General features: G+C 37.4%; 1 protein-coding gene across 1 annotated transcript; it reads right to left on the bottom strand.

The window, feature by feature from the left end:
- Positions 1-1,987: 1,987 nt before the first annotated feature.
- rnf152 (ring finger protein 152) lies at positions 1,988-25,570 on the bottom strand. Its single transcript, XM_022679138.2, has 3 exons — positions 25,463-25,570; positions 7,159-8,706; positions 1,988-3,904 (listed from the first exon to the last, which is right to left on the bottom strand). Exons 2-3 carry the CDS (start codon positions 7,573-7,575, stop codon positions 3,743-3,745), a joined length of 579 nt encoding a protein of 192 aa, XP_022534859.1. The 5' UTR covers positions 7,576-8,706; positions 25,463-25,570; the 3' UTR covers positions 1,988-3,742.
- Positions 25,571-26,001: the final 431 nt, after the last annotated feature.

A 26,001-nucleotide genomic window follows, 5' to 3' on the forward strand; every position in this document is an offset into this window, starting at 1 on the left:
GTGGTCAAAAGTTTACATACACTTGTAAAAAAACATAATGTTATGGCTGTCTTGAGTTTTCAATAAGTTCTACAACTCTTATTTTTCTGTGATAGAGTGATCGGAACATATACATGTTTGTCACAAAAAACAGTCATAAAATTTGGTTCTTTCATAAATTTATTATGGGTCTGCTGAAAATGTCACCAAATCTGCTGGGTCAAAAATATACATACAGCAACAAAATTTGTCAATTTTGGTGATGTAGCGAGTTGTGTCAATCAAATTAGCTTCATGTCATGGCCTCTTCACTTCTTGTAAGTGATTCTGATTGACTACAGCTGTTGACTTCTCATGAGCCCATTTTAATAGGGCTCATTTGACCCAGTGATTAGACTCAGCTACAAAAGCTACAATGGGAAAGTCAAAGGAACTCAGTGTGGATCTGAAAAAGCGAATTATTGACTTGAACAAGTCAGGGAAGTCACTTGGAGCCATTTCAAAGCAGCTACAGGTCCCAAGAGCAACTGTGCAGACAATTATACGCAAGTATAAAGTGCATGGAACAGTTGTGTCACTGCCACGATCAGGAAGAAAACGCAAGCTATCACATGCTGCCGAGAGGAGATTGGTCAGGATGGTCAAGAGTCAACCAAGAATCACCAAGAAGCAGGTCTGCAAGGATTTGGAAGCTGATGGAACACAGGTGTCAGTCTCCACAGTCAAGCGTGTTTTACATCGCCATGGACTGAGAGGCTGCCGTTCAAGAAAGAAGCCCTTGCTCCAGAAAAGGCACCTTAAGACTCGGCTGAAGTTTGCTGCTGATCACATGGACAAAGATAAAACCTTCTGGAGGAAAGTTCTCTGGTCAGACAAAACAAAAATTGAGCTGTTTGGCCACAACACCCAGCAATATGTTTGGAGGAGAAAAGGTGAGGCCTTTAATCCCAGGAACACCATGCCTACTGTCAAGCATGGTGGTGGTAGTATTATGCTCTGGGGATGTTTTGCTGCCAGTGGAACTGGTTCTTTGCAGAAAGTAAATGGGATAATGAAGAAGGAGGATTACCTCCAAATTCTGCAGGAAAACTTAAAACCATCAGCCCGAAGGTTGGGTCTTGGGCGCAGTTGGGTGTTCCAACAAGACAATGACCCAAAACACACATCAAAATTGGTAAAGGAATGGCTAAACCAGGCTAGAATTAAGGTTTTAGAATGGCCTTCCCAAAGTCCTGACTTAAACCCCATTGAGAACATGTGGACAGTGCTAAAGAAACGGGTTCATGCAAGAAAACCATCACATTTAGCTGAACTGCACCAATTCTGTCAAGAAGAGTGGTCAAACATTCGACCTGAAGCTTGCCAGGAGCTTGTGGATGGCTACCAAAAGCGCCTAGTTGCCGTGAAAATGGCCAAGGGACATGTAACCAAATACTAATGTTGCTGTATGTATATTTTTGACCCAGCAGATTTGGTGACATTTTCAGCAGACCCATAATAAATTTATGAAAGAACCAAATTTTATGACTGTTTTTTGTGACAAACATGTATGTGTTCCGATCACTCTATCACAGAAAAATAAGAGTTGTAGAACTTATTGAAAACTCAAGACAGCCATAACATTATGTTTTTTTACAAGTGTATGTAAACTTTTGACCACAACTGTATATATATATAGTCATAACAGATTCATCATTCAATGCTTACCGTCACTGTCCTATAAAAAAACACTTATCTCCATTTTTGTCGTTTTTTAGTTTACTGCATAATTTGAACAGACAAACTGTCCCTTACACTGTGCCAAAATTTCTTGATGAACGGACCAATGGAAACTTTTCAAAATGACCTGTAATAAACTCTTTTCACATTGACTTCCACTAAAAGTTTAGAAGGTTTTTTCTCTGTCCTGTAAAGTTGCTGTTTTGGAGATAAGTGTTTTTCATTGGACAGCGACGTTATGCATGAGTTAGGTCCTTATACGAGTAGCATTCAAATAAAGTGTTACCAATTATTCACACCTCAAAAAAACAGGATTTATTGTGTACAAGAAAGGAAAACCAGAAATTCTATGTAATAAACAGTCTGTTAAAATGTACATGTCTGTGTATCTAGTTTAATTTCGGTCACCATCAACATTGTTAAATGTTTAAATATCCAAACCCAAAAGACATCATAAATAAACAGTCTATCATGTTAAAATAATACAGATGCCTGGGAATGCTTGTGCTGTATATATTTCTTTAGCTATTCCCAGGCTCAGCCTTCTAATTGCATTACTGTTGTTTTTCCTTCAGCTTCAGCTGCTCTGATCAAACTGTACAATGTAATTGGCAAGAACATAAAGTTGAATCTAGAAAATATAAATAAACAATGTTTTCAATGATTCAATGCAATAAACAGTCTAATGATTCAAAATGAAGGCTCGTATGTTTCATATGTTTCTTGGCTGAACTTATAAACTCATGAATAAACTGTCAAACCAATCAAAGATGGCAATGTCTCTGTGCTTCCATTATAAACTCAGCCTAGCCTTTATTCACAAAGATGAAATCTGAATCTAGCAATCATAAATAAACACAATTCATTAAAATAAGCATTTATTGAAACATGGCTGTCATGGGGGTGAGGCTAAAGGGATATATGACACAGGGTGGAACTGGACCTCAAGGCCACTGGAATACAAAGCACCACATTTTAACTAATCTTAACCAGGTCACTAACTAATTACCTGTTTATTCTGCCTGAAGATTGGCTTTTGGTGCAACAAAAAAGTGGTGCTTCACATCAGTGATACTGAGTGTTCAGATTCAGTTATGTGTTCACAACTGATCCAATGTGATTAGTATGGTCAGACTAATGTGATTAGTAGTGACATTTACTCACTGATTTGGTACAGTTGCCCACCAACCCATTCTAATATCAAACGTATCAAAAGTGACTGGTCTAACTAAGTTTTGTTGTTGATTTGCATCAGATTTTAACCCCCATCTTTTGTGTTCAGACTGTAGGAAACCTTTCCTGCCCGAATCCAAATTAGACGCTGAAAATCGGACATGAGCTGCTGTCTCAACAAAGCCTGTGAACAAAATAAAGTTTGTCCTCATTTTAGGCGATGCAAAGTAGGTCCACCATACAAAAAAAAAAAAATGATTAGATATCTTGTAGAAATCAATAAATAAACAATTAAAAATCACTGGTTTAATGCTTAAACATCTTAAACATGGTCCTTCTTGGCATTCACAAGAACTCACAGTGAATCTAAACACAACCCCCATAGATGCTCCAGATTAGCCTCACAATGGTGAGCCTAAGGTCACCATGCCCAAAGCCAAGCACTGGCTACTGTGGGCCTATAAAGCCCCTCAGCATTGGGCTGTGAGACAGCAGAACTTCTGGATTGTTCTATTGATTGATGGAGCTCCATCAACACCAACACCTGGCAGACATTACATTTTATGTAATCACTCATAAAGTAATTAAACTCTAGCAAATACAATCAGATCCACACAGCAATGTTCCAGCATCTAGTACAGAGTCTTCCTTTACAAGTAAAGGCTGGTACAAACTCTCCATCAATACCATTGATTCCAAAATGAACATTGAGTGACTTGGTACGAGATGACCAGGTCCAGAGTTCTAACAGTACTTTGGCTACTGTTCTGGCCATTGCATGGTTACTTCTTAGTCTGTTCACTATTAGCTCTGACACCTAATAGTGAATAGTGAACATGTGAATCAGTGTTCCACTCCACACAGAGCCCCATCATCCACAGGAAATGATGCTGAACCTCTTGGAGACGCAGGACATGTTGTGCAGGACGATGCCCAGAAGGAAAATAAGGATGACTGCCACTAGAAGGACAGTGCAGAAACCAGTCCAGGCCGAACTCTTCAGCGTCCCTTCTTCCTCCTCCATCTCCAGACCCTAGGGTGAGAGACACTATGTTTTCATATGTTTTCAATAAGATGGGAACACATTTGCTTATTCATAAATAACTATATTGGTATGTTTTTTTATGTTTCTAATAAGTGGCACTACTCTTTTTTCTATTATTTGGATGTATCATTTTCAATTCATAAAAAGTTCCAATTAAATCAGAAAGCAAATGAAAGTTTTCTTTCACTTCAGTTATGTGAAGAAAATGTTGGCTACAAATGCTGTAAAACTGACAACAAAAATAAATACATAATTCCTGGAATTTGCCTGGAACTATGCTCATATACTCAAACTCGTACTCAAAAACTGAGAGAGAGAGAGAGAGAGAGAGAGAGAGAGAGAGAGAGAGAGAGAGAGAGAGAGAGAGAGAAAGCAAGAGAATGAGAGAGAGAAAGAGAGAGCAAAAGAAAGAGAGAGAGAGAAAGAGAGAGTGAGAGAGAGCATGAGAGAGAAAACAAGAGTGAGATAGTAAGAGAATGAGAAAGAGAGGGAGAGTGAGCCAAAAAATGAGAGTAAGACAGAAAATTAGAGTAAAAGAGAGCAAGAGAATGAGAAAGTGAGGAAAAGAGAGCATGAGAGAGAAAACAAGAGTGAGAGAGCAAGAGAATGAGAGAGAGAGAAAGGAAGAGAGAGCAAGAGAGAGAGTGAGAGGGAGAAAATGACAGTCAGAGAATGAAATAGAGCTTGAGACAGAGAGAGAAAATGAGGGAGAGAGAATATGACAGAACAAGTAAGAGAGAGAGAGCAAGGGAGAACGCGAGAAAAGAGCAAAAGAGAGAGCAAAACAGAAAGAAAGTGAGTGAATGAGAGAGCGAGAGGGAGAAAGAGAGAGATCGAGAAAATGAGAGCGCAAACGAAAGAATGAGAGAGAACAAAAGAGAAAGTGAGAGAATGAGAAAGCAACAGAGAGCATGAGAGAGAGAGAATGAGAAAGTAAGAGTGAGAGAGACCAAGAGAGAGTAATAGAATATGAGAGAGTGCAAGAATATGAGAGAGAACAAGAAATAGAGAGTGAGAGAAAGCAAAAGAGAGAGAGCAAGAGTGAGAAAGAGAGCGGAAGAGAAAGTAAGAGAGAAGAGAATGAGAGAGGGAGAGAACAAGAGAGAGCAAGAGAATGAGAGAAACAAGAGAGAAAAGTATTGCTGAAAATATCTGGTCACTTCCTTGGTTTTTTAAAAATATATTTTGAAATCTGTTCCCCTATCCTACCTGTTCATTGGTGCTCATCAGTTGAACTATAATGACTTAATTTCAAGATGGCGGCGCCCTGAGAACTCCCTGAAGGTACTGTGTGTGTAAATAGTCTTTTTATTTAAGTATCTTTGCTCTTTCAAACTTTACGGCTCTCAGAATTCTACCAATGCAAACATTTTTATATTGATTTTTCTTCTTTTTTGTATTGATTTTCCTTGTAACTCTACTTTCTGATGTGTTGCTCTAACATGTTTTGTAGCAGATAACAATTGCTGAATGCTGGTCTTTAATATGCATGAGCTCATTAATATGTGGATTTTGATTGCCATTTACCAAGAACGGGCCCTTAGCCCTTTGCCATACTAAAACAGGGTTTTAAATCAGTTTAAAAAAATAGGCCATGTCTCCATTAACTTCAGTTATTTGCAAATTCCTGCAGATGATATCATTCGCTTGCTAGATATGAGAGTATGGAGTTTATAGTGGAAGGTCCTGAACCTTCATTAACTCCCAGTAGAGCAGTTCTGACATGCCTCCCTCTCTCTGCTGTACATGACTGCAGCCAGTTCACAGAGGCCCATTTAATGAGGGCTGAAGACGCCGGCTGCATCCCAAATCACACACTACTACACCACATAGCATGTTAAAAATAGTGTACCACCATGTCAAGTGTATTCATTAGTATTGTATATAAAGTAGAGAAGTGTGTAGTTTGTGACAAAGGCTGTTCTTTGCCACCTATCAAACCACTGTGAATGCCATCAGAGCCAAGAGAAGACAGCTGTCTGCAAGTGAATTTAGTATAAATCTGGTCCAAAGAAAAAACTGCTTATAAAAATGTAAGTTGTAGGTAGAATGATTTGCAGTTCACATTTCAGCACTAAGTCAGGATGAACATTATCAATTAACAGGAGTAAACAATGCCACTAGAATTCTAAATGAAATATAATTTAAAATATTGGCATATTAGATCAAACCAAATTTTCAAATGCACATAAATGAGAAATGTCTAAAATAACAAAAAAGGTGCAGAGCTTTCAGACATCAAATAATGCAAAGAAAACAATTTCATATTCAGAAAGTTTTAAGTTCAGAAATCAATATTTGGTGGAATAACCCTGGTTTTTAATCACAGTTCTCATGCATCTTGGCATGTTTTCCTCCACCAGTCTTACACACTGCTTTTGGATATCAAGCAGTTCAGCTTGGTTTGATGGCTTGTGATTATCCATCTTCTTCTTGATTAGATTCAAGTGAGAGAAAGCAAGAGAGAGAGAGAGAGCATGGGAGAGAGAGAAAATGAGAGAGTGACCGCGAGAGAATGAAAGAGAGCTTGAGAGAGAGCGAGAGAATGAGAAAGAACAAAAGACAAAGAGAGAGCAAAAAAGAGAGAGAATGCGAGTAAGAGTGAGAGAGACTAATAGAATGAGAGAGAGATCAAGAATATGAGAGAACAAGAAAAAGAGAGAGAGAGCAAGAGAGAGTGAGAGAAAGCAAAAGAGAGACAGCAAAAGAGAGATTAAGAGTGAGAGAGTAAATGAGCGAGTGTGAGAGAAAGTGACTCCACCAGTCTTACACACTGCTTTTGGATAACTTTGACGCTTCTGGTGCAAAACTTCAAGCAGTTTAGCTTGGTTTGATGGCTTGTGATCATCCATCTTCTTCTTGATTATATTCCAGAGGTTTTCAATTTTGTAAAATCAAAGAAACTGTATATATATATATACGTATATATATATATATACGTATATATATATATATATACGTATATATATATATATATATATATATATATATATATATATATATATATACGTATATATATATATATATATATATATATACGTATATATATATATATACACACACACACATACGGTACTTTTTTAAAAATATGCACAACATTGTTTATAATGCTGTAAACATACATTATAATGGGTTTGAGTATGTTTATAGAGTCTAATATCCTTGAAATTCATAGACAGGCCTTAACAAAAGAGTATATGCAATTTACTACAATTTACTGTAATTTACTGCAGTTTGCCCACCTCTACCAGGCCTTGTTCCGGAAGGCCTGCCTCGCCGGCTTCTTTGTACTCAAAGCGGTATGCAGGTTCACCATGCAGCAGGGTCTGCTCCACATCTCCTGGTAGAGGCAGTAGGTAGCAGCCATTGCCTGGCAGTCGTATGAAGACAGGTCCGTGTTCGGACGGGTTTGTTAGAGAGATGATGGACAGAGCGTTCGGGTCGTCGGGCAGCTGGGAGACGGACAGGCTGCTGGGCAGGTGGGTGACACTCCGGCACCACGGGCAGCGGATCTCTCGGTGGTTCAGCCTCATCTGGCCCAGGCAAACGGAGCAGCATGTGTGCCGGCACTGCAGAAGCTTGGGCCGCCGGTGCTGGGGGCTGTAGGGGTTGAAGCAGATCTGGCACTCCAGCTTGGAGCTCTTGGAGGGCGTCTCCATTACGGCCAACTGAAGATGTCCCTCGAAGAGAGACCAAGTCCAACTCAAGAGAACTTCGCTTTGAAAGTTTGAAAGTTATTTCTGATGTAAATTCTTATATTTAATGGGAAATTTGGTAATATTTGCTGTTTAGTTACATTTCTTTACTCTAAACTTAATAATATATCAGTTATATATTATAGCTGTTTACATAAAAAGTTACTTAATAATCAAACAGACATTAAATTAAGCCTAATTAAGGTAATCTGCAGTTAAAGCTACTCCCTGAAAGGCCAATTATTGATTAATTTATCACACAATTACATCTAGAACTACAATTCCCACATTGAAGGCTGTGAGAACCCCCTACTGATGAGGTATATTAAAGGTGGTAGGCAATTTTGAATAAATGTAAGCAGTATGTTGAGGAAATTTGAGCGTGGGGTATTTCAAATATGTTTTTTTAATGAATTTATTAATCTGTATTTATGAGCTTCCACTTTTTTTCTTTTTTTTTTATTGCAAGGGCTGGGTTTTCCAGTGGCTGTATAACATACATGCGCAATGCATTCTGGGTATTGTAGTGAGAGAACAGATATCAATATAAAATCATTAAATTTGTGAAAAAAATCAGTAAAGCTGTGGGATAAAAAGTGCTGATGTACAGGATATCACATATCACAGCTAATAAATATAAGATTCTTGTAAGTAGTTTTGACCAGAGTTTTCTGAATTATAGATAGAATTTAATTTAGACTTTTTGAGGAAATCTGATGCAGATTGATTTTTTTTATTAACAGCTTTTTACTAATTCCTGCCTATTTAAATGATGTTTTAAAGTCTCTTTTTCTTTTTTTGCCACCTTCACAAGTCTGAATAATTAAAATATATTTAATTTGCTACGTACTTAATGTTCTATAATTCTATTATTTCTTTATTTTTTACTTAATAAATTGTCAGTCTGTGTCTAAAGTCTACTGCTCTGTCCCATTTAAATATAAACAAGGCACAGTGGCATCCGTGGTCTTCTCTTAAGTCAGGAGTGTAAAAGCACAGGCCGGTGTCTTGTGACGATGGCCAGAGCGGTCAGCTCTCTCTCTTTCCGTCTTGGTCTGACAGCTTGTCAGAGTCCTAATCCATATCTGGCTGGATCTGTGGAACGAAGCAGAAGAGAAGGTTAGCGTCAAAACAGACTGTCATTGTTTAATCCAATCTAAATCTCACATCGCTGAGCGTGCATAGGCAGGAGGGGTGGTGTATCATGCTGTTAGAGAAAGCCCAGCATGGACGGTGTCTGCCTCTCGTCACGCACTAAAGATTGGGACTTGTAAACACATCAGCAGGGATTACAGACGCTGTGTGTCACATCAGCTCCAGTTTAGACAGCTATGGAGCAGCCCGAGCGGAGCCCGAGATGGTCAACAAGTGCAGCCAGGACTGTGTTTAAAGGGTAATTGAAGCTATGCTAACGTTGCAAGCATGGAACAAAAACTTCTTTATCCAACACTTAGCATTGAGCAGAGTGACTTTAGCCTCTCCAGAACACCCCTGATGGAAAAAATATATACTTAATTGTACTTAAAATATATTGAGATATGTGTAAGTATGATGTTAATATACTACAAATTTATGCACTTACTTAAAATATATTAAAAGTACATTAATATTATGCTTTCATCAAATGTTTGAAATAAAACTTTGATCATATTTTATACAATATAGTGCAGTACAATATAGTGTACAATATAGTGTATTTAAAAAACAGACTGCTATAAAATAAAAGCTACCAAGTGATCTTTTTTTTTTTTTTGGCTAATTACGGGAAGGTACATTAGAACATGTAAAGATGTGACTTCATTCCGTTTACTACTTCTGTCAGTAATAACACTGTTTAAATTATCTTTAAATTATTTCTATTTATATAAATAAACAAAATAAAAAAAACCTTTCCTGTGAAAAACAGTAACAAAAGCTAAAGCTTTGTCCAAAGGTTTTGTAGAGACCTTATCGTACAATGTTTCATTTGAAATCAACAGTATAAATAGAGAGTCTGTCCTCCATTACATCCTCTACTCTTACTAGAAGGTTTTATTCTAAAATGTTAGAACATTGCTGTGAGGATTTTTATGACATTTAGCCACAGGAGCCTTAATAAAACATTAGAAAAGTCAGGTTCTGTACGTCCAGTCCCTGTTAAGCAGCTCTGTTCAGCACTTGGCAATAGGCATGGTGACCTTAGGCTCCCCGGAACATCCCATTCTGTTGGCAATCGCTTTCATACGGCAGAAGTAGCGGATTTAAATAATTAACACTGCTGCATTTCACTCTATTCTACGCTAAAGTTGCTCCTCAAGCTCAAACTACACTACATGTCCAAATTAGGAGTTGGCAATATGGTTAAAATATAAGAATGTCATACATTTATGAACAGCAACTTACCAAGACTAATATGTTACAATTAAATAAGTAAAATAAAACAAAATAAAGTAATGTAACAACAAAAACCTACCACAAACTAAAGTACAGCATATTTTAAGAAGTAAAAAAGTAAAATAAATTAAACAGCAAAATAATGGCCTCAGAGTGGTCCAGCAGTCTAAACACTGCCACTATGATCAGGAGATCGTCGGTTCGAATCCTGTTCATGTACCTTGCCATTGCTGTGCTTTCTTCCGAGTGCGCTGTGATGCTACTCCGCAAAGCTGCATTAGCAGCAGTTGAAAAAGAGGTGGTGTTTGATGTCACATGTATCAGATGAGGCATGTGCTAGTCTTCACCCTCCTGGTGTTGGGGCATCACTAGTAATAGAGGGAGTCCTAATTAGTGGGATGGGTAATTGGCCTTGTAAATTGGGGAGAAAATAGAATAAAAATGACAAATAAAATAAAATTAAAAAACAGCAAAATAAATACGGTTTTATTGTACCTTTTTTTATTGGGTTTTGGCAATATTTTTGCGCCTGATACGATATGGAAAACCCTTGAACAAAAGTTTTTACACACATACCTAACATTTCAAAATTTGGTTATTAATAGGATGTTTCTGGGAAAACTTTGCCATAGATGTGGGTACATTCCGTGAGAACAGCATTAGTGAGGTCAGGTACTGACAGCTTCTGATACCAAGCTAATAATTTAAGTTGGTAGAGAGTTTTCTGAACATTACAGTTAATGTTCTTAGAATGTTAAAATCTGTAAAGTTTACTGGATATTATTAGAACGTTTTTCTTTTACACTTTAAACGTTCTGTTAACATCAAAACGGGTCAATGCTTATATTTTTAGTTTTGGGAATGTTACTTTTTTACGTTTCCATAACGTTAGTGTTCATTGAGCTGGGAACTTTTAATAATGTTGTGATGCAAACCATTACTATGTCATGTCACATGTTCACAGAACATTCATGGAATATTATTTTGGTAAAGGTACTTGCTAGACAATAATTAACACTCTTAAAATGTTTTCTGTTAGCTGGGTAGCTATAGCTATAGCTATATATGGCAGTGGTTCTGGTGAACATAGGCTCTCCAAAACATTTTATTCAGTTGGCAGAGCTTTTTCTATAGAGGTTATATTATGGGATGCTGCGTGAGCTGAAAGTGGCTGAATTGACTGATGAATAGAGCTGTTTGGACAGCTTTGCACATACAGTATAATGCATTTTATAACCTCATGGAAAACTTGAGTTAAGGTCATACGCTGCCTAAAGGTACTGCACAACCATTATGTATGGTAATTGCTTAGCTTATTACTTGTCAAAGCGGGACAATTATTCACGCAAAATGATGTCAGCAACACAAATGTCAGTCAGGGTAACCTTAGTGTTAACAACTGCCTCGTATGATTACTGTGTAGCAAATTAGGAGAAGAATACCTTTCCACCTTAATATGATTGCACTTCAACTTAGAGTGCCGTAGCATGGATATAATGTACAGTCAATGCAATTTAATAACATGCTCAAGTAGCCATGACACAATATAATTAGAAATAAAGAGTTGAAGGAGCTGTTGCTCCAATAACAGTGCATAAATTGCGCTCTCCTCTTGGGGAACGGAACTGAGGGAGTGGCCCTTCATCAAGAATTATTCTTCTCCCATCCCCGGAGAGGAAAGTAATTAATAATGTAATTAACCCTGCGATTGTCTCGTGAATGGACGAACTTCCCCAAGCGCCTGCTGGTTATTAGATGCAGAGCATGTAGCATAAAAGGAAGCAGAAATAATCGACTTTTCATTGAGTTTTTCAGTCAAAAGGAAACAGAGGCTCTTGGTTACAGACCTAAGGGACAATATCTCCAAAAGCTTGCAAGGCCTAGCAAGTGACAGTGATTTTTTTACTCTATAAGGCGCATTTAAAATTCTTTAGTTTTCAAATAAATTGTCAATCTGCCTTAAAATTTGTTGTAAGGTTATAAGGAGCAGTAAAGCCACTCTGCTGAAGTACAGAGTTATACAGGAGTTTCAGTGAAGTTTCTCCAGCATTAGCTGCTAACCAAGCTAAGCGCTAGCTCTTTTGCTGTTCAGAAGTGAGTATTTTGAACTGTCGCCTGCAGCTAACCCTGGCTAGCACTGCTGGAGCAGCATTAGCATTACCCGCTAACTGGACTGTACCATACCTTTAACAGTGTTAAAACAAGTTAAGTGGGCAAAAACGCTAGCTAATATCACCCTGTGTTACCGGAACACTCAGGGTTCCTCAGTGTAGCACTGTCTGGCTAGCCAGAGTGGAAATCTGGAAATCTAAGCTTACTGTAGATAAATGGAAGGGCTTTACTCATCCAAAACAGTTTTCAGGAGAGAAATCTGCATAGATTAACATCATTACAGCACTAGTTTGACTTTAAAACTAATGCTTATAATCCGGTGCACCTTCTGAATAAAAAAAAAGACCAGAAAATAGACGTTTATTGATGGTGTGCCTTATAATCCGGTGTGCCTCATAGTGCAAAAAATATGATATTACACTTTTTTGGATACAACAAACTAAAGAAATAATAAAGCCAAAATATTTTCCTTACATTAATTAGAATAAGAAACCAAAATATCAAGACATCTAGAACTCTATCCGATACCCCTGAAACAAGCTGATGGGTCAGTAATTATCATTCAACATCAGTACCTTACCTCACTAATGCTCTCATAAAGGCTGAATGCAACCAAATCAGTGCAGCAATGTTCAGACTCTTAGTGTAAAGGCATTGCAGAAGGGTTGAATCTGAAAAGTCCCTTGATTGAAATTGTGAATGCCAAAGTTTGTGTACTCTATTATGTCACAATGATACAAATACATTAGTAACACCAATTTCAACCTGAACATCCAACTGACAAACTACAGTATGTTCAACTCTAAGTACCACTAAGAAACACATATTTACACTTATCTTTAATTTTTTTTTTTACAGAGCTGTATATATAGTTGACGTTACCTATCGATACAATATACTGCAATATCAATTAATTGTCCCAGCCCAGTCACGGCTTTGTCTGCGGGAATCTGCAGGACAATTTGGTTAGAGTTTGGTGTGCTGTCCCTGTTCTCTCTAGAATCAGACTTGATGTACTTACTGTAATTGAAATTTATATACATTTATTTTAATATCACAGTGATGTTGTTGCATAACTCATATAATACATATTTCAGCCCATATCAAATTTTTTATACCATCTCACGGAATTAAACTGCATCCCCAGTGGCCGTACATCGCAGACCCCTGGCGGTCCCAAGACTGCATTTTAAGAACTGTTCCTAGCGTGGACACTTCATTTTGTTTTATTTGGTTATTTTGATGATTTACACGACTCATCTACTCAAATTTGATGAAGTGCGGACGTATCAGGACTCGCCGAGCACGCTTATGATGATATATGAAGCACTTATTCTCTGATCACATTACAATCTGTCTGGTGGCCGCTTTCATACTGTACGTAAAGGGAGGTTGGTGTTGTGGGGGGGTGAAAATACACCACGGTCCGTCAAGAGTCCTGTGGGCACACTTACTAAATCATTCGAAATCTTTGACAAGGGCTAACCTTGACAAAATGCCCTCCTCACTTTTTCATCCACATCAATCTCTGGCTTTATGCTGAGTAAGGCAGCTTTCAGAGCGAAAAACCTGCTGTCTTTCTTCACCCTGGACTCGCCAGCGGCCTGCTACTGAAACACTCCGGAGCAGTTAGCAATTATGGTAATTTCTTTCCCTCGCCATCTGTGAAGAGCAGTACTAACACCAGACACATATCTAATTAAAGGCATTCACTGTGGAATTACCCCATTAATTGGCTCTTAAAAGTGTAAAACTTATGTCACTTCACATTGTTAGGTTCTTCTTAAATAATGCCTTACTAATAATCTGATAATCTGGCCAATATTGAGACAATCGCAAAGTCTACTGATTTCAGGTTGATCATATTCCCAGATTATCCTGTTGTGTGTGGTGTCTATAATCTAATCTCTAGTCCTCTGATCTTCTCCCAGAGCAGTTAGGCCACCAGACCGTGAATCATAAACATGAAACGTGTTTACGAGCACAATAAAAATAGCACACAGGACGAGAATAAAGCATAGATGGGATGCAGTCGGGATGGAGAATTTAGGTGTTGTCGAAACTGGTTACAAGCGGTTTATGAGGAGACTGTCTGCTGGTTAAAATATAACTGAGTTTTCCTTGCATAGTTGCATCCTTGCTGTTCGCCGTTCAACATAGAGCAACTTACAGCCAATCAGCTTCCTGGTAATGCAGTGAGAGGATTGTCAACCTTGTGCTAAAGTTGACAACACTAAAGAAAATAATTGTGGTTGACTGACTTGAATCACCATGTCATCAGTAAACTGTGGAGCTTCAAAAGTGACAACGATAAGCAGTTAAGCAGTGTTCCAATCTGGTTATAAGCGGAATTGTGCATTTAAGACTAGCAGTTGTGGATGGACTACAATATGTCAGACAAGGCAAAAAAAAGAGAAATGAGCCATGACATTATGGCAGTAGAAAAATACACAAAAAAATACAACAATAATGTTAAATATATATATACACACACACACATCAGACACAGCATTGATGCTGGAGTTTTTTTTTTTTTTTAGCCCACCACCACCCCTCCTCTTCTTCGGAGAACTATTAATACTTTATTGTTTATTTATTTGATTATTTATAACATTCACTAGTTTCTGTTTTTGTGTTTTTATTCTCTTTTTTTTTGTCTTTTGTAAGTATAGTTAAGGGGGTAAGATACAGGGGAGGGTGCTGGGGGAGGAAGAAAGGAGGATAATTGGGGGAAGATAAGATAAAAGGGAAAAAACGAATAGAAAAGAAGATGAAAAGCAAGACTGATAGAGAGAAGAAGAAAAAAAGAAAAATAAATAAATAAAAAACAGTATATCTATCTATTTGTATGTTTGGACTAAACAGAGACATGAACATGTGTGCTGATTTTGTCTGATTTTTGGCCCTTTCATTTACATTTGTGTGTGTGTTTGTGCATGTATGTATATGTGAGTGTCTGTAAGTGTATGTGTATGGCTGGGCTCTGTGTTAGCTATTCTTGATCTTGCATTATTTTATTAGGTATTTTGCTGTTGTGTTTGAGTTAGAGGTTTCCAGGCTGAGTCTGATTCGGTGGTTCTGATTGGTTGTGAGAGTGTTTCTAGGGAGAGATAGTCTGTTAACAGATTTTTCCAGTGGATGCTGGAGTTTGTAAACGCCTCAGTGTCACTGTTTGACTAAGAACAGTCAACCAACAGCATCTTGTGGGCAGTGTCCTGTGGGCAACATCCTTTGTTTGCATACAGTTTGTGAGAAACTCTGTTGAGGTTTTGAGGATCAGAGCGCCATTTGTATGTGCATTTTAAAATGAGTGGTGTTTCATTCAGGGTAGAATTCAGGGTAGGGTGTGTATGGTGGGGAGTTCAATGACAAACAACTATTAAAGACATTAAAATAATCTTTATGTGTGGGTTCTCTGATGTTTCTAACATTACGATTTTAATATTCTTAAGGTTAAGATTGTTTAATCCTGTAGTATAGGCCAGGCATAACAGAGCATTCGTACGAGGCAATCTACCCAACTGTGCTTTGGTGAGGGGCGGGAGGGGTGTAAATATTCCACCAAGAGATCAAGCGTTATTTGTCATCCTGCTAGAACTGGTGCAAAAGACAATAAAACAGCTCGCCGACTATCAGCTGTATGCTATAAGAACCCATCAGCTGGATAAATGGAGCAGCAGCAGGGGATTTGTCAACACCAGATGAGAAGCAAAGGGGTGAAACGGGGGGAAAAGTCACTTAAAACACGTGCGTCCTCAAGGGCGATGGATCGTGCTAAGCAGGTGCGACCTGGACGGGGTGGGTGTGGGATTGGGGGGTTGAGCCCAGGAGGGTACTCGTGCGTGTCCTTGGTGACATGGGCTCTTCATTTTAGTCCTGGAAGGTACAGGAGGACCTCAATCCATATATTTCTCCAGCAGAGCTGAGCAAACAAACACTGCAGCCATCAATAACCCGAGGGGGTTTACATCACAGCCATGTTGAAAAGGAGGGTCGGAGCGGCGGAGCAGCCACACTGCTAACCTTGAGGCCTCGAAAACAAGGACGCCTTCCAATCTCCAAGCATGGGGTATGGCCGTCAGCAGCCAAAACAAACCCCTAAATGTTGTGTTTGACTTTAATTATTTGGAATTTGCAACACATTCCAAAAAAGTTGGGACGGTAAAGCCTTTCTCACTTTGTAAAAGGTGTTGTGGTACTGAGCATACCAAGCAATAAAGTGTTTCAGGTGCTATTTTGTCCCATTGTTCCTGCAAACAAGTCTTAAGGTGTCCAACAGAACATGATGGGTGTTGTTGCAGATATAGTTTCAAAATTTTCCACTCATTCTCAACTGGGGACAGGTCCTGACTGCAGGATGTCCAGTCACTGTATTTGCTTTCTCTGAAGTTGATGTAGTGATGCAGCATGTAGTTTTGAATTGTCTTGTTGGGAAATGCATGGATGTCTCTGTAACAGCAGTCACACTCTAGGCAAACTGTTTCTCTGACTTGTTTTTAAAAGTCTGGTCAAGCTTTTCACCTTTGGTCTAGAGCTCATAACATCAATTTCTTCTGGAATAGTGATTTACCTGACAACAATACACATTTCCACTAAGTGATGGTCAAAGTGATGGGTCAGATGCCTTTGAAACCAGAATAGTCAAAGTCACCTCTGGGCTAGGGATTGACCGATATATCAGCCAGACGATTAATTGGGCCGATTTTTGACATGTTTTAGAGAATCGGCATCGGCCGATATATGAGTGCAAGAGGCTGATATTTACACAATGCACACAGGCAATGCTGTGGGCAGCTCTGTCAATCTGGCTGTTAGAGCGCCCACTGCATCCATTTAGCCATCTTTCAGGCAGACATCAGTGAACTCACAGGTACAGGAGAACAAGCTTCCTGTACTACTGCAGCTACATGCTGTGTTATCAGAGAAAATGGTAAGAATTATTTTCTCTCCTTCAGCTTTCACTTACTGTTACTTGCTTCTCTTTAAACATACGCCCAAGTTGATATTCAGCAATATTTAGTATTTCCAGCTGGATGCGTTTGCTAAGGCTAATTTTTTAGCTTTCATTGACAGGAGAAAAAGGCAAAGAAGAGTAGTTTGTGTTAAAAAAAAATGTTTAAGTTCAGTATTTTTGTGTCTTTTTTTATTAGTATTAATATCATCATTATTATTATTTTATTTTATTAGTTGCAAAAATATATCTGCAAGAATATTTTGCAGATATCTGCTTTACATATCGGCCATCCGCCTATACTGCTATCAAAAATCGGCATAAGCCATCAAACAACCCATACTGGTCGATCACTACTCCAGACTTCTTTTTTGCACAATAAAAGTTTTAAATGGCATTTGTTCATGCACAGTGGAAATTCACAAAGTTGTGCCAAAATAATCACTTGCTCAAATGAGATATTGTTGAATGATAGTTCTTGATGCAGTGTTGATGCATATAAGTACAAGGTGTGCTCAAATACAATACTGTGAATGGTCTAGTCTTTAATGCAGGTCGTGTAAGTGTTTTGATTCGGTCCAGTTGCTTGGTCTAGGAACTGAGTCAGGCTATTGTGTTCAAGTAAACATAGTCAGGCAGTGTTATCAGCAGGGCCATGTCAAGACTAGCAAAGGCCCTGGAGCTACACAATCAGTGAGGTGCCTCTCTGAGGAGCCCATCTACTCAATATTCATAAAGCGGTCACTGTCTAAATACAAGCTTGTATCTCCAAAAAAATATGGCTGGGCAATGTATACAAATGATATGATGTGAAATCATAGTGGAAAGCATAGTGTTAAAGTATTAGAATTAATATTTAAACACCAAAAACTCATGATGCACATATTAAACCCCTTAACAGGCCTTGGACCGTTTATGAGCCACAAGCGTAGATGACACAAACCCCTTTTTCTTTGCAGTAAAAGAAGCTGGTGAAATTTTTAAAACTTGAATGGCTTTGGAGAAGACTCCTACAGGACACTTCGAGAAGCTGCCTCCAATCTACTCCACTTAATCATTTCAGATCAGTAACAGGAATCAACCCCTAATTCTTACATTTAAAAATAGACATAAAAACTAGACAACTGTAAAGTTGAAGGATTTAAAGGATTGTAGGATATGAAATGTATGAACTGTATTGAGAAAAATATTGATTCTAAAATCTTTTTTTTTTGTATTTATTGTATTTTGATAGTTGCAGATTTACTTCAAACTTTAAATATATTTTCTATTACAATTACAATTAGAACATCTTTTATTAAACATGAAACATTTTTATGTAATGCTTGATAGAGTCCTAAATATATAAATGTGTAATATCAGAAAATTGCCAAAAATGCCTGCTTGTTAAAATGCCTTTAATATAAATAACTTCAGTGTTAAGTGTCATTTCTCCGGAATCCAAACAATTTCACAAAAACAAACCCATGGACAATATTTGATTTTTACCTTAAAATGCACTCCGGTAATAACCTGCATAGTAGTAATTTATAAGCCATAAATAATTTTTAAAAAATGAATAAAAAATAAGATTGTGAGTGTAGCAGTGGTGTTGGAAAGTGCCATATACTATCACAAACATTTTTGGCACAATAAAAAAAAAATCCTATAAAGTGTTATTAGCAGTATTCTTGAAAGCAGTCCACTGTATATTTTTTTATGAAAGCTATTTTATAGTTTTTCTATTTACTGTATTTACTTTTATAGTGTCTGTCATCAATTAAATAACAATAGTCTTTTAACTAAGTTATTTATTTTAGCACGGGCCCAGGTTAGCATTATTAACAATATCAGATGATACCATGCATTGTATGCATTATTTTGATAATCAAAACACCATGAAAAGATGCAGATAAAACCAGGACAGTACTGTGCAGATAAAAGGCATAATAAATGTATAATACTACAGCTTTTACTGCTTAGGTTTAGGTGCGGTACTGACATTTTTATTCTGAACTCAGGGCTGGTAAGGCGCCACTTTCTTAGCAGGAAATCGACCTGTAAGTGTGTTCTACTTAATTTCTACATTCAAAGCACAAATAGAAACACAGCATTAAGCTAAACAACAGTCGACAAACAATGGCAAACAAACCTACAGTACCAGACAAACCTCTTCTCATTCAATGTGTTTTCTATCTTTTTATGTTTTTTTTACATTGTAAATGTAATGTTGAAGACTGAAAACCGTTTATTTGGGTTCGTAAATCGCTTCTGTTTTTTTACAGTAAGATTTTCACTGTCGCAGCATTAGCATTAGCAGCTAACTGCTAGCAGTAGCCGCTAGTAAATGCCGCCTTAACAGCACTACACTGAGGAACCCTGAGTGATACGGTGATAATATTATCTAGCGGTTCATCCCATGTAACTTGTTTTAACACGTTAAACGTGCTGGCTACAGGTCGATAATACTCACCTCTGAATGGCAAAGGAGCTAACTAAAGCTTAATGCGGGTAGCAGGTAGTGCTAATTCTGCTCCAGCATTGCTCGCCGGGGTTAGCAGGAGGTTACAGTCAGATATACTCACCTCTGAACAGCAAAAGAGCTAGCGCTTAGCGCGGATACTGGGTAATACTAATACCGCCTCAGTCTCAAGACTCCTGTATAACACTGTACTTCAGCGGAGGGGATTTACTGCTTTTTCCAACCTGACTGGTAAAATTCATACATAAAGCGCACTGGATTATAAAGCTTACTGTCAATTTTTAGGAAAATTGAAGGATTTTAAGTGTGCCTTATCATGTGAAAAATACTGTAGGTATTGTAAAAATAGTACTATAGGTACTGTAAAATAGGTTTGCTGGCTAATGTTACCTCATTTAGCAGCAGTTAGCTTGTGGAAATTTAAAGCAGAATGTTGGCAGAATATTGTTCAAACAAGCACTGAGTGAACAGTACTTTAAAGTCTGAGAACTTTGTGGTGAAAAAATAAATAGATATTTTGTTTTCATTTTTTGTAGTTTATTTTTTTTGTAAGCCCCTTTTAGCCTGGAGACAGCTAACCCATCAAAGCAGCATTATCAGAAATCACAGTTAGCCTGGTGCAGCAGGGTGTGCTAACAAAAAGATATCCTAAAAGAGAAGAAGAAATACCCTGGGAGCAGACCGGACGGGGCAATGGAAGATAGAGACCCTCCCAGGAGAGCTTGTGGAGTCTGCAAGTGTGTTAGCTAGGCAGCGGCTCCTCATTTCCATACCACAAATCCTGTGCCCCTATAAAAGAACTATTCCACTAGCTGTGCTGCACAGAAACACAGACAGATTTCACACAGCAAAGCAGTGAAAAAACAGACCTGACTTATCACAAAGCACAACTTTACAATAAAGACAACAACAAAACTGCTAGGAATGTAATAAATATTACGCAACTGGCTTTACTTATCAAGAACTTATCTCTGATCATGTGTTTTATCACTCTCAAGCTGCCCTCTGGCTCGACTATACAGCCCCTCTTACTGCTTAAGTAACAGTACAGTTATTAAGCAAACCCTGACTGATCAGGATATTGGCAGAAAAGTGCTGAGTCCATCAACCAGCATCTGATAACGTGCCTTTCATTGAAGATAACGTAAGGTAATATCAGTGGAATTTACTGATTAAACCTTAAGGACACAACCCCGGCCACTGTACTCAAAGAAACTATTGATATATCTGGATGAGCTGAAACGGCTCTACATTCTTAAAGGAGAATTTCTTCAATTTTCCAGAAATTCAGTTTGTTTTAATTACAGATGTGCCATATCTTATCATAAATCCACATCATAATACCGGCATTTGTCGAAAAGCAGTATATTTTTAAATAGTTTTGATTTTACTGTGAAACTTTAATGGCATTTGTGTTTTGTTTACATTTGCAGATTATATGCATTCACTAAATATCCTGCACTTTAATTTTGTGGTACATTTTGCTGCGTTACATTTTATTTGGTTACATTATTATTAGTTATGGTATGTCTACAAAACTAAAGAATGACAAAATATTTTTGTGATAACAATATTCTTGTCAAAATATTTTATTCTGTTAAATAATATACTACAAAACTACCAAAATCAATCAATCAATCAACCTTTATTTTCACTCTGGAAAAACATTGAGGATGACCCTCATTTACAATGTTGCCGAGCAGAAAGATTTTAAACATTCAGTAAAAAAAAGTAACCAATAATAATTTGGGTTAAAAATTACAACAAAAAAAAAAACTCAAAAAAGAGTTTTAAACATTCAATACAATAAATATTTTGTCATTTGTCTATATTGTACAAAAATAAAAGTTAAAAGACTAATTTTGTATAAATTAAAAATATTCAAATAAATCAATAAACAAAAAACTACACTAAAGTGCAGAATGTTTAGTGCATGCATATAAACTTAAAATATAAACAATTGTAGAAAAATACCCTTAAAGCTTCACAGTAAATAGCAAAACAAATACAAAATAACCTGCTTTAAAACATTATGTCGTTATTATCACAATATTGAGTTTTTATATTGTTACAGAAACTTTAATGGCATTTTGGTATAATTGTTTATATTAGCAGTTTATATGCATTGAATAAATAGTCTACACTTTAATATTGTTGTACATTTTACTACATTATATTTTGTTACATTTTATTAGTTTTGATATGTTACTATTGTTTACAAAACAGATGAAAATGATCACAATATTTTTTATTGTCAAAAGATTTTCTTTAAATATTATAGAAACTAAACTAAACTAACACAAAACTAAATATTTTAAAGATTCAGTAGAAACAAAAGAATCTGCTAACATCTGTCTATTGTGTAAAAAGTAACCAATAATACTTTTGTTTAAAAATTACATAAAACAAGAGTTTTAAACATTCACCAGAAAAAAAATTGTCATTTGTCTATTTTGTAAAAAGTAAACAAAACAGTCTAAATGTTTAGTACTTGCATATAAACGTTAACAATTGTACAAACATAAAAAATTGTATAAATATGTCCTTAAAGCTTCACACTATATAAGAAAAAAATAGCCCACTTTAAAACAGAATACCATTTTTTAATCACGATATTGAGTTTTTTTTTATTGTTACAAAAATTAGAACAATGCTATTGGCACACCTCTAATTTTATCGTATTGTGGTTTTGTATTGCTTTGAAACACAATATTCCTTTCTGAGCACCTTTTAAATATCTTAATGGCTAGTGCTTAAAGACTACTGATCTTTTGAAAAAAAATACTGTACTGAATATGTTTTGGTTAGCATGTGAACAAAAGTTATTTAAGGATCTATTGCAATAAATATTGTGTCATTTAAAAATGTCTCTAAATATTGTGATTTGTACTATTTTGTCCCACATTGCTCACTAGTTTTAATGTCATGTTACAGTCTTGGAATGAGAATGTAAATTTTTTATTAGAAAATTTTTACCTTTTATCTTTACCTTGGATTCCATTTGGTGGCAAACAGAAGTCAGGTGACACCATGATTACAGCACTAACATAGCCATTTTATTTACTATCAAAACACACCAACGAACCTACTCATGCCTTCTGACCTTCATGTGTGATATTTATTATTTTTTATATAATGGTTCAACAGTGGTGTAAAAACACTGAGACTGGGACTATTTTGCCTAATAACATGTAACCAACCGGCATGAACACATTTTACCCTCCTATTAACTTTAGGGTCAACTTTACCCCAAACCCGCCCTGCTTTTTGAACCCTCTGAAAAAAAAAATAAGAGACCACTTAAAAAATGAGATTTTTGCCTAATTGAAAACCTGTGGAATATAATCAAGAGGAAGATGAGTGATCACAAGCCATCAAACCAAGCTGAACTGCTTGTTTTTTTGCACCAAGAGTGGCATAAAGTTATCCAAAAGCTGTGGTAAGACTGGTGGAGGAGAACATGCCAAGACGCATGAAAACTGTGATTAAAAACCAAGGTTATTTCACCAATACTGATTTTAGAGAGCATGAGCTTCCCATCTAGGCCACAATGTGCAGGGTACAATCCAAACAGGGCTCATGTTTAACCACTTCTGGTCCCATTACTGACATCCACATGTGGAGCCAATATGGAGCCCATGGACAAAACTTCCTAGTGCCCAATCAAGCTATCCATACAATATTGAGATACGTGTTTTTGTCATAACATCAGCCCTATTGTATGGATGTCCTTGGCCTTCTGTACTGTGTATATATGACACATACAACGTACTTGTAAGACTAAAGAACTGTCATTCTCAGAGTAACATTCCTGCAGTACCCAATCCAGTTTGTCTGGGTCTGTTTAGGCAATGTTTCCTCTGGTTGCACCAAAAAAAAGCAGCCCACATGAAAACATTCGGTTAATCAGTTCAATCCGGGCTGCTGAATATCTTTCATGCCTAATCCTCGAACCCTGAGTACAAAGTCCTGAATTACAACAAACGTGTGAGGACTGGGACATACATCACCAAGCTCTGAGCAGAGAGGTGGGCATCCACTGATTTACTTTGTCAACATGAATCGAGGTCATTTAAATGTATATGTAAATGTCTACAGATGCTGTCTTTTCAACGTATGAATTCTACTACACCTAATGAGCTACACCACAGGACGACAGTGTGGAAGTGGCACTTAATGAGCATTCTAGTAACTCAGTGTCATACCACAGGACAACAGAGTACAAACATTAACAAATAATATGTGAATGCATTATCTACCATTGGGAGCATTACACCACAGGACGACAGCATGTGTGGAATATGTGTCACACCACAAGGCAAAGACAGCATTTAATAAACATTGCAGTAACACTTAATGAGTTTTACTCCATAGGACTAGAGGGAGGAAACAAAACAAAATGCCAGTTTCAGTTAAACTTAAAGAGCTTCACACCACACAACGACAGCGTGGAAACAGTATGTGATTAACATTTTATCAACACTTAGAGAGCATTACGGGACAGGACGACAGTGTAGAAACAGGATTTTAGCTATACTTACACAGAGTTACACCACAGGACGACAGTGTGAAAACGGCATTTAAATAACATTTTAGTTACACTTAATGGAGCAGTTCCTGGACAGGAATTAAGCCCAGTTGTAGACTACTTTCCTTTCAACAGAAAGTCTCTTTTCAAAATGCTATGTAGTGCAAGATTAGGATAATCCATGTCTAGGACACAGCCCCAGTATGTGTTACCCCACAGGACTAGAGAATTGAAACACCACAAAATACCTATTTTAGTCACACTTAGAAATTACACCAGATAATGTGTGGAATCAGTAGTTAAAAAAAACATTTCAGTAACAAATAATGAGTGTCACACCACAGAGCTAGAGGGTGGAAACAACACACAATGATAATTTCAATGACAGATTTCAGGGAGCATTAGACCACAGGACAAAAATACGTTTACAGTACTAAATGAACATTTCAGTAACACTTATGTGTTACATCACAGGACTAGAGGGAAATTTCAACTACCATTTTAGTCACACTTATTGAAGTTTAGACTACAGGATGAAAGCAGTACATAATGTGTGAAAGTGGTACTTAATGAACATTTCAGTAACATCTAATATGTGCTACACCACAGGACGACAGTGTGGAAACAGCACTTAATAAACTTAATGAACATTTCAGTAACACCTAATATGTGTGTCACACCACAGGACGACAGTGTGGAAACAGCACTTAATAAAATTCATGAACATTTCAGTAACACCTAATATGTGTGTCACATCACAGGACAATGATGTAAACACAGCACTTAATGAACACTTCAGTAACATTTAATACGTGTCACACCATAGGACAACAGTCTGGAAACAGCACTTAATGAACTTAATGAACATTTTAGTAACACCTAATATGTGTCTCACTGCAGGATGGCAGTTTGAAAACAGAGCTAAATGAACATTTCATTAACACCTACTGTGTGTTACACCACATGACAACAGTGTGGAAACAGCACTTAATGAACTTAATGAACATTTCAGTAACACCTAATATAGGTCACACTGCAGGACCACAGTTTGAAAACAGAACTAAATGAACATTTCAGTAACACCTATTATGTGTCACACCACAGGACGACAGTGTGAAAACAGCACTTCAGTCCAGTTTCACTTAAAGGTGCCCATTAAAGCAAAGCTCAAGGAGTTCAAACCAACGCCTCTTTTCATTACAGCACTACAGGCTAGACGACGTGCTTACGCAACATCCTAGTAAGTTGTTTACAGTGTAAAAGAAACATAAATAGCTGAAATGAGCCATTTCTGCAGCGTAAATCAGCTCACGCGCTTTTCTCACTCAGGTCTGTTTACTATCTGTCTGCGTTACACCACAGGACACCTCAGTAAAGCTGTAGAAACTTCCTAAAGAGCGGGGAGAGGAGTGTGTGGTAAACTCACCTCGTGCAGAGATTTGAGCGCGAGCCTCGCTCTCGCTGTATTTCCACTTCAGAGAGACTCGGTTCTCCTCGCTCTGTTCTCACAGCGCGCGCAGTGTTTTGACAGTTCAGGCGCCTCCCACCCTTCTCACACACACACACACACACACACACCTCACGCACGCACACAAAGAAAGACCAATGATGCAACAGCTGTGGCCAGCAGGCGGAGACAACAAGACAATAGCCACAGGGTGCAGCCAATAGCCACCAGCCATAATCAATACTCAATAATAGCCAATCATAGCTAGTAGACGTAGCCACTGGCAAGAGTCAATACAGTGACCATTAGACGGCAGGCACATCAAAAACCTGTGGACAATTGCAGTAATCAATATGTGTTGCCTGCAGCCTACAGCAAAAACGGATAAGCATGAGCAATAATCAAGGATTACTGATAATTAGCATAGCAAATATGGTGTAATTAAAAGCAAATAATTATATCCAAAAGATACATCATCAATAAATCACTGCCAATAAGTCATATAATCTTTTTTTTAT

This window comes from Astyanax mexicanus, chromosome 4 (assembly GCF_023375975.1).
Source record: "Astyanax mexicanus isolate ESR-SI-001 chromosome 4, AstMex3_surface, whole genome shotgun sequence".
NCBI classification, from domain to species: Eukaryota; Metazoa; Chordata; class Actinopteri; order Characiformes; family Acestrorhamphidae; genus Astyanax; species Astyanax mexicanus.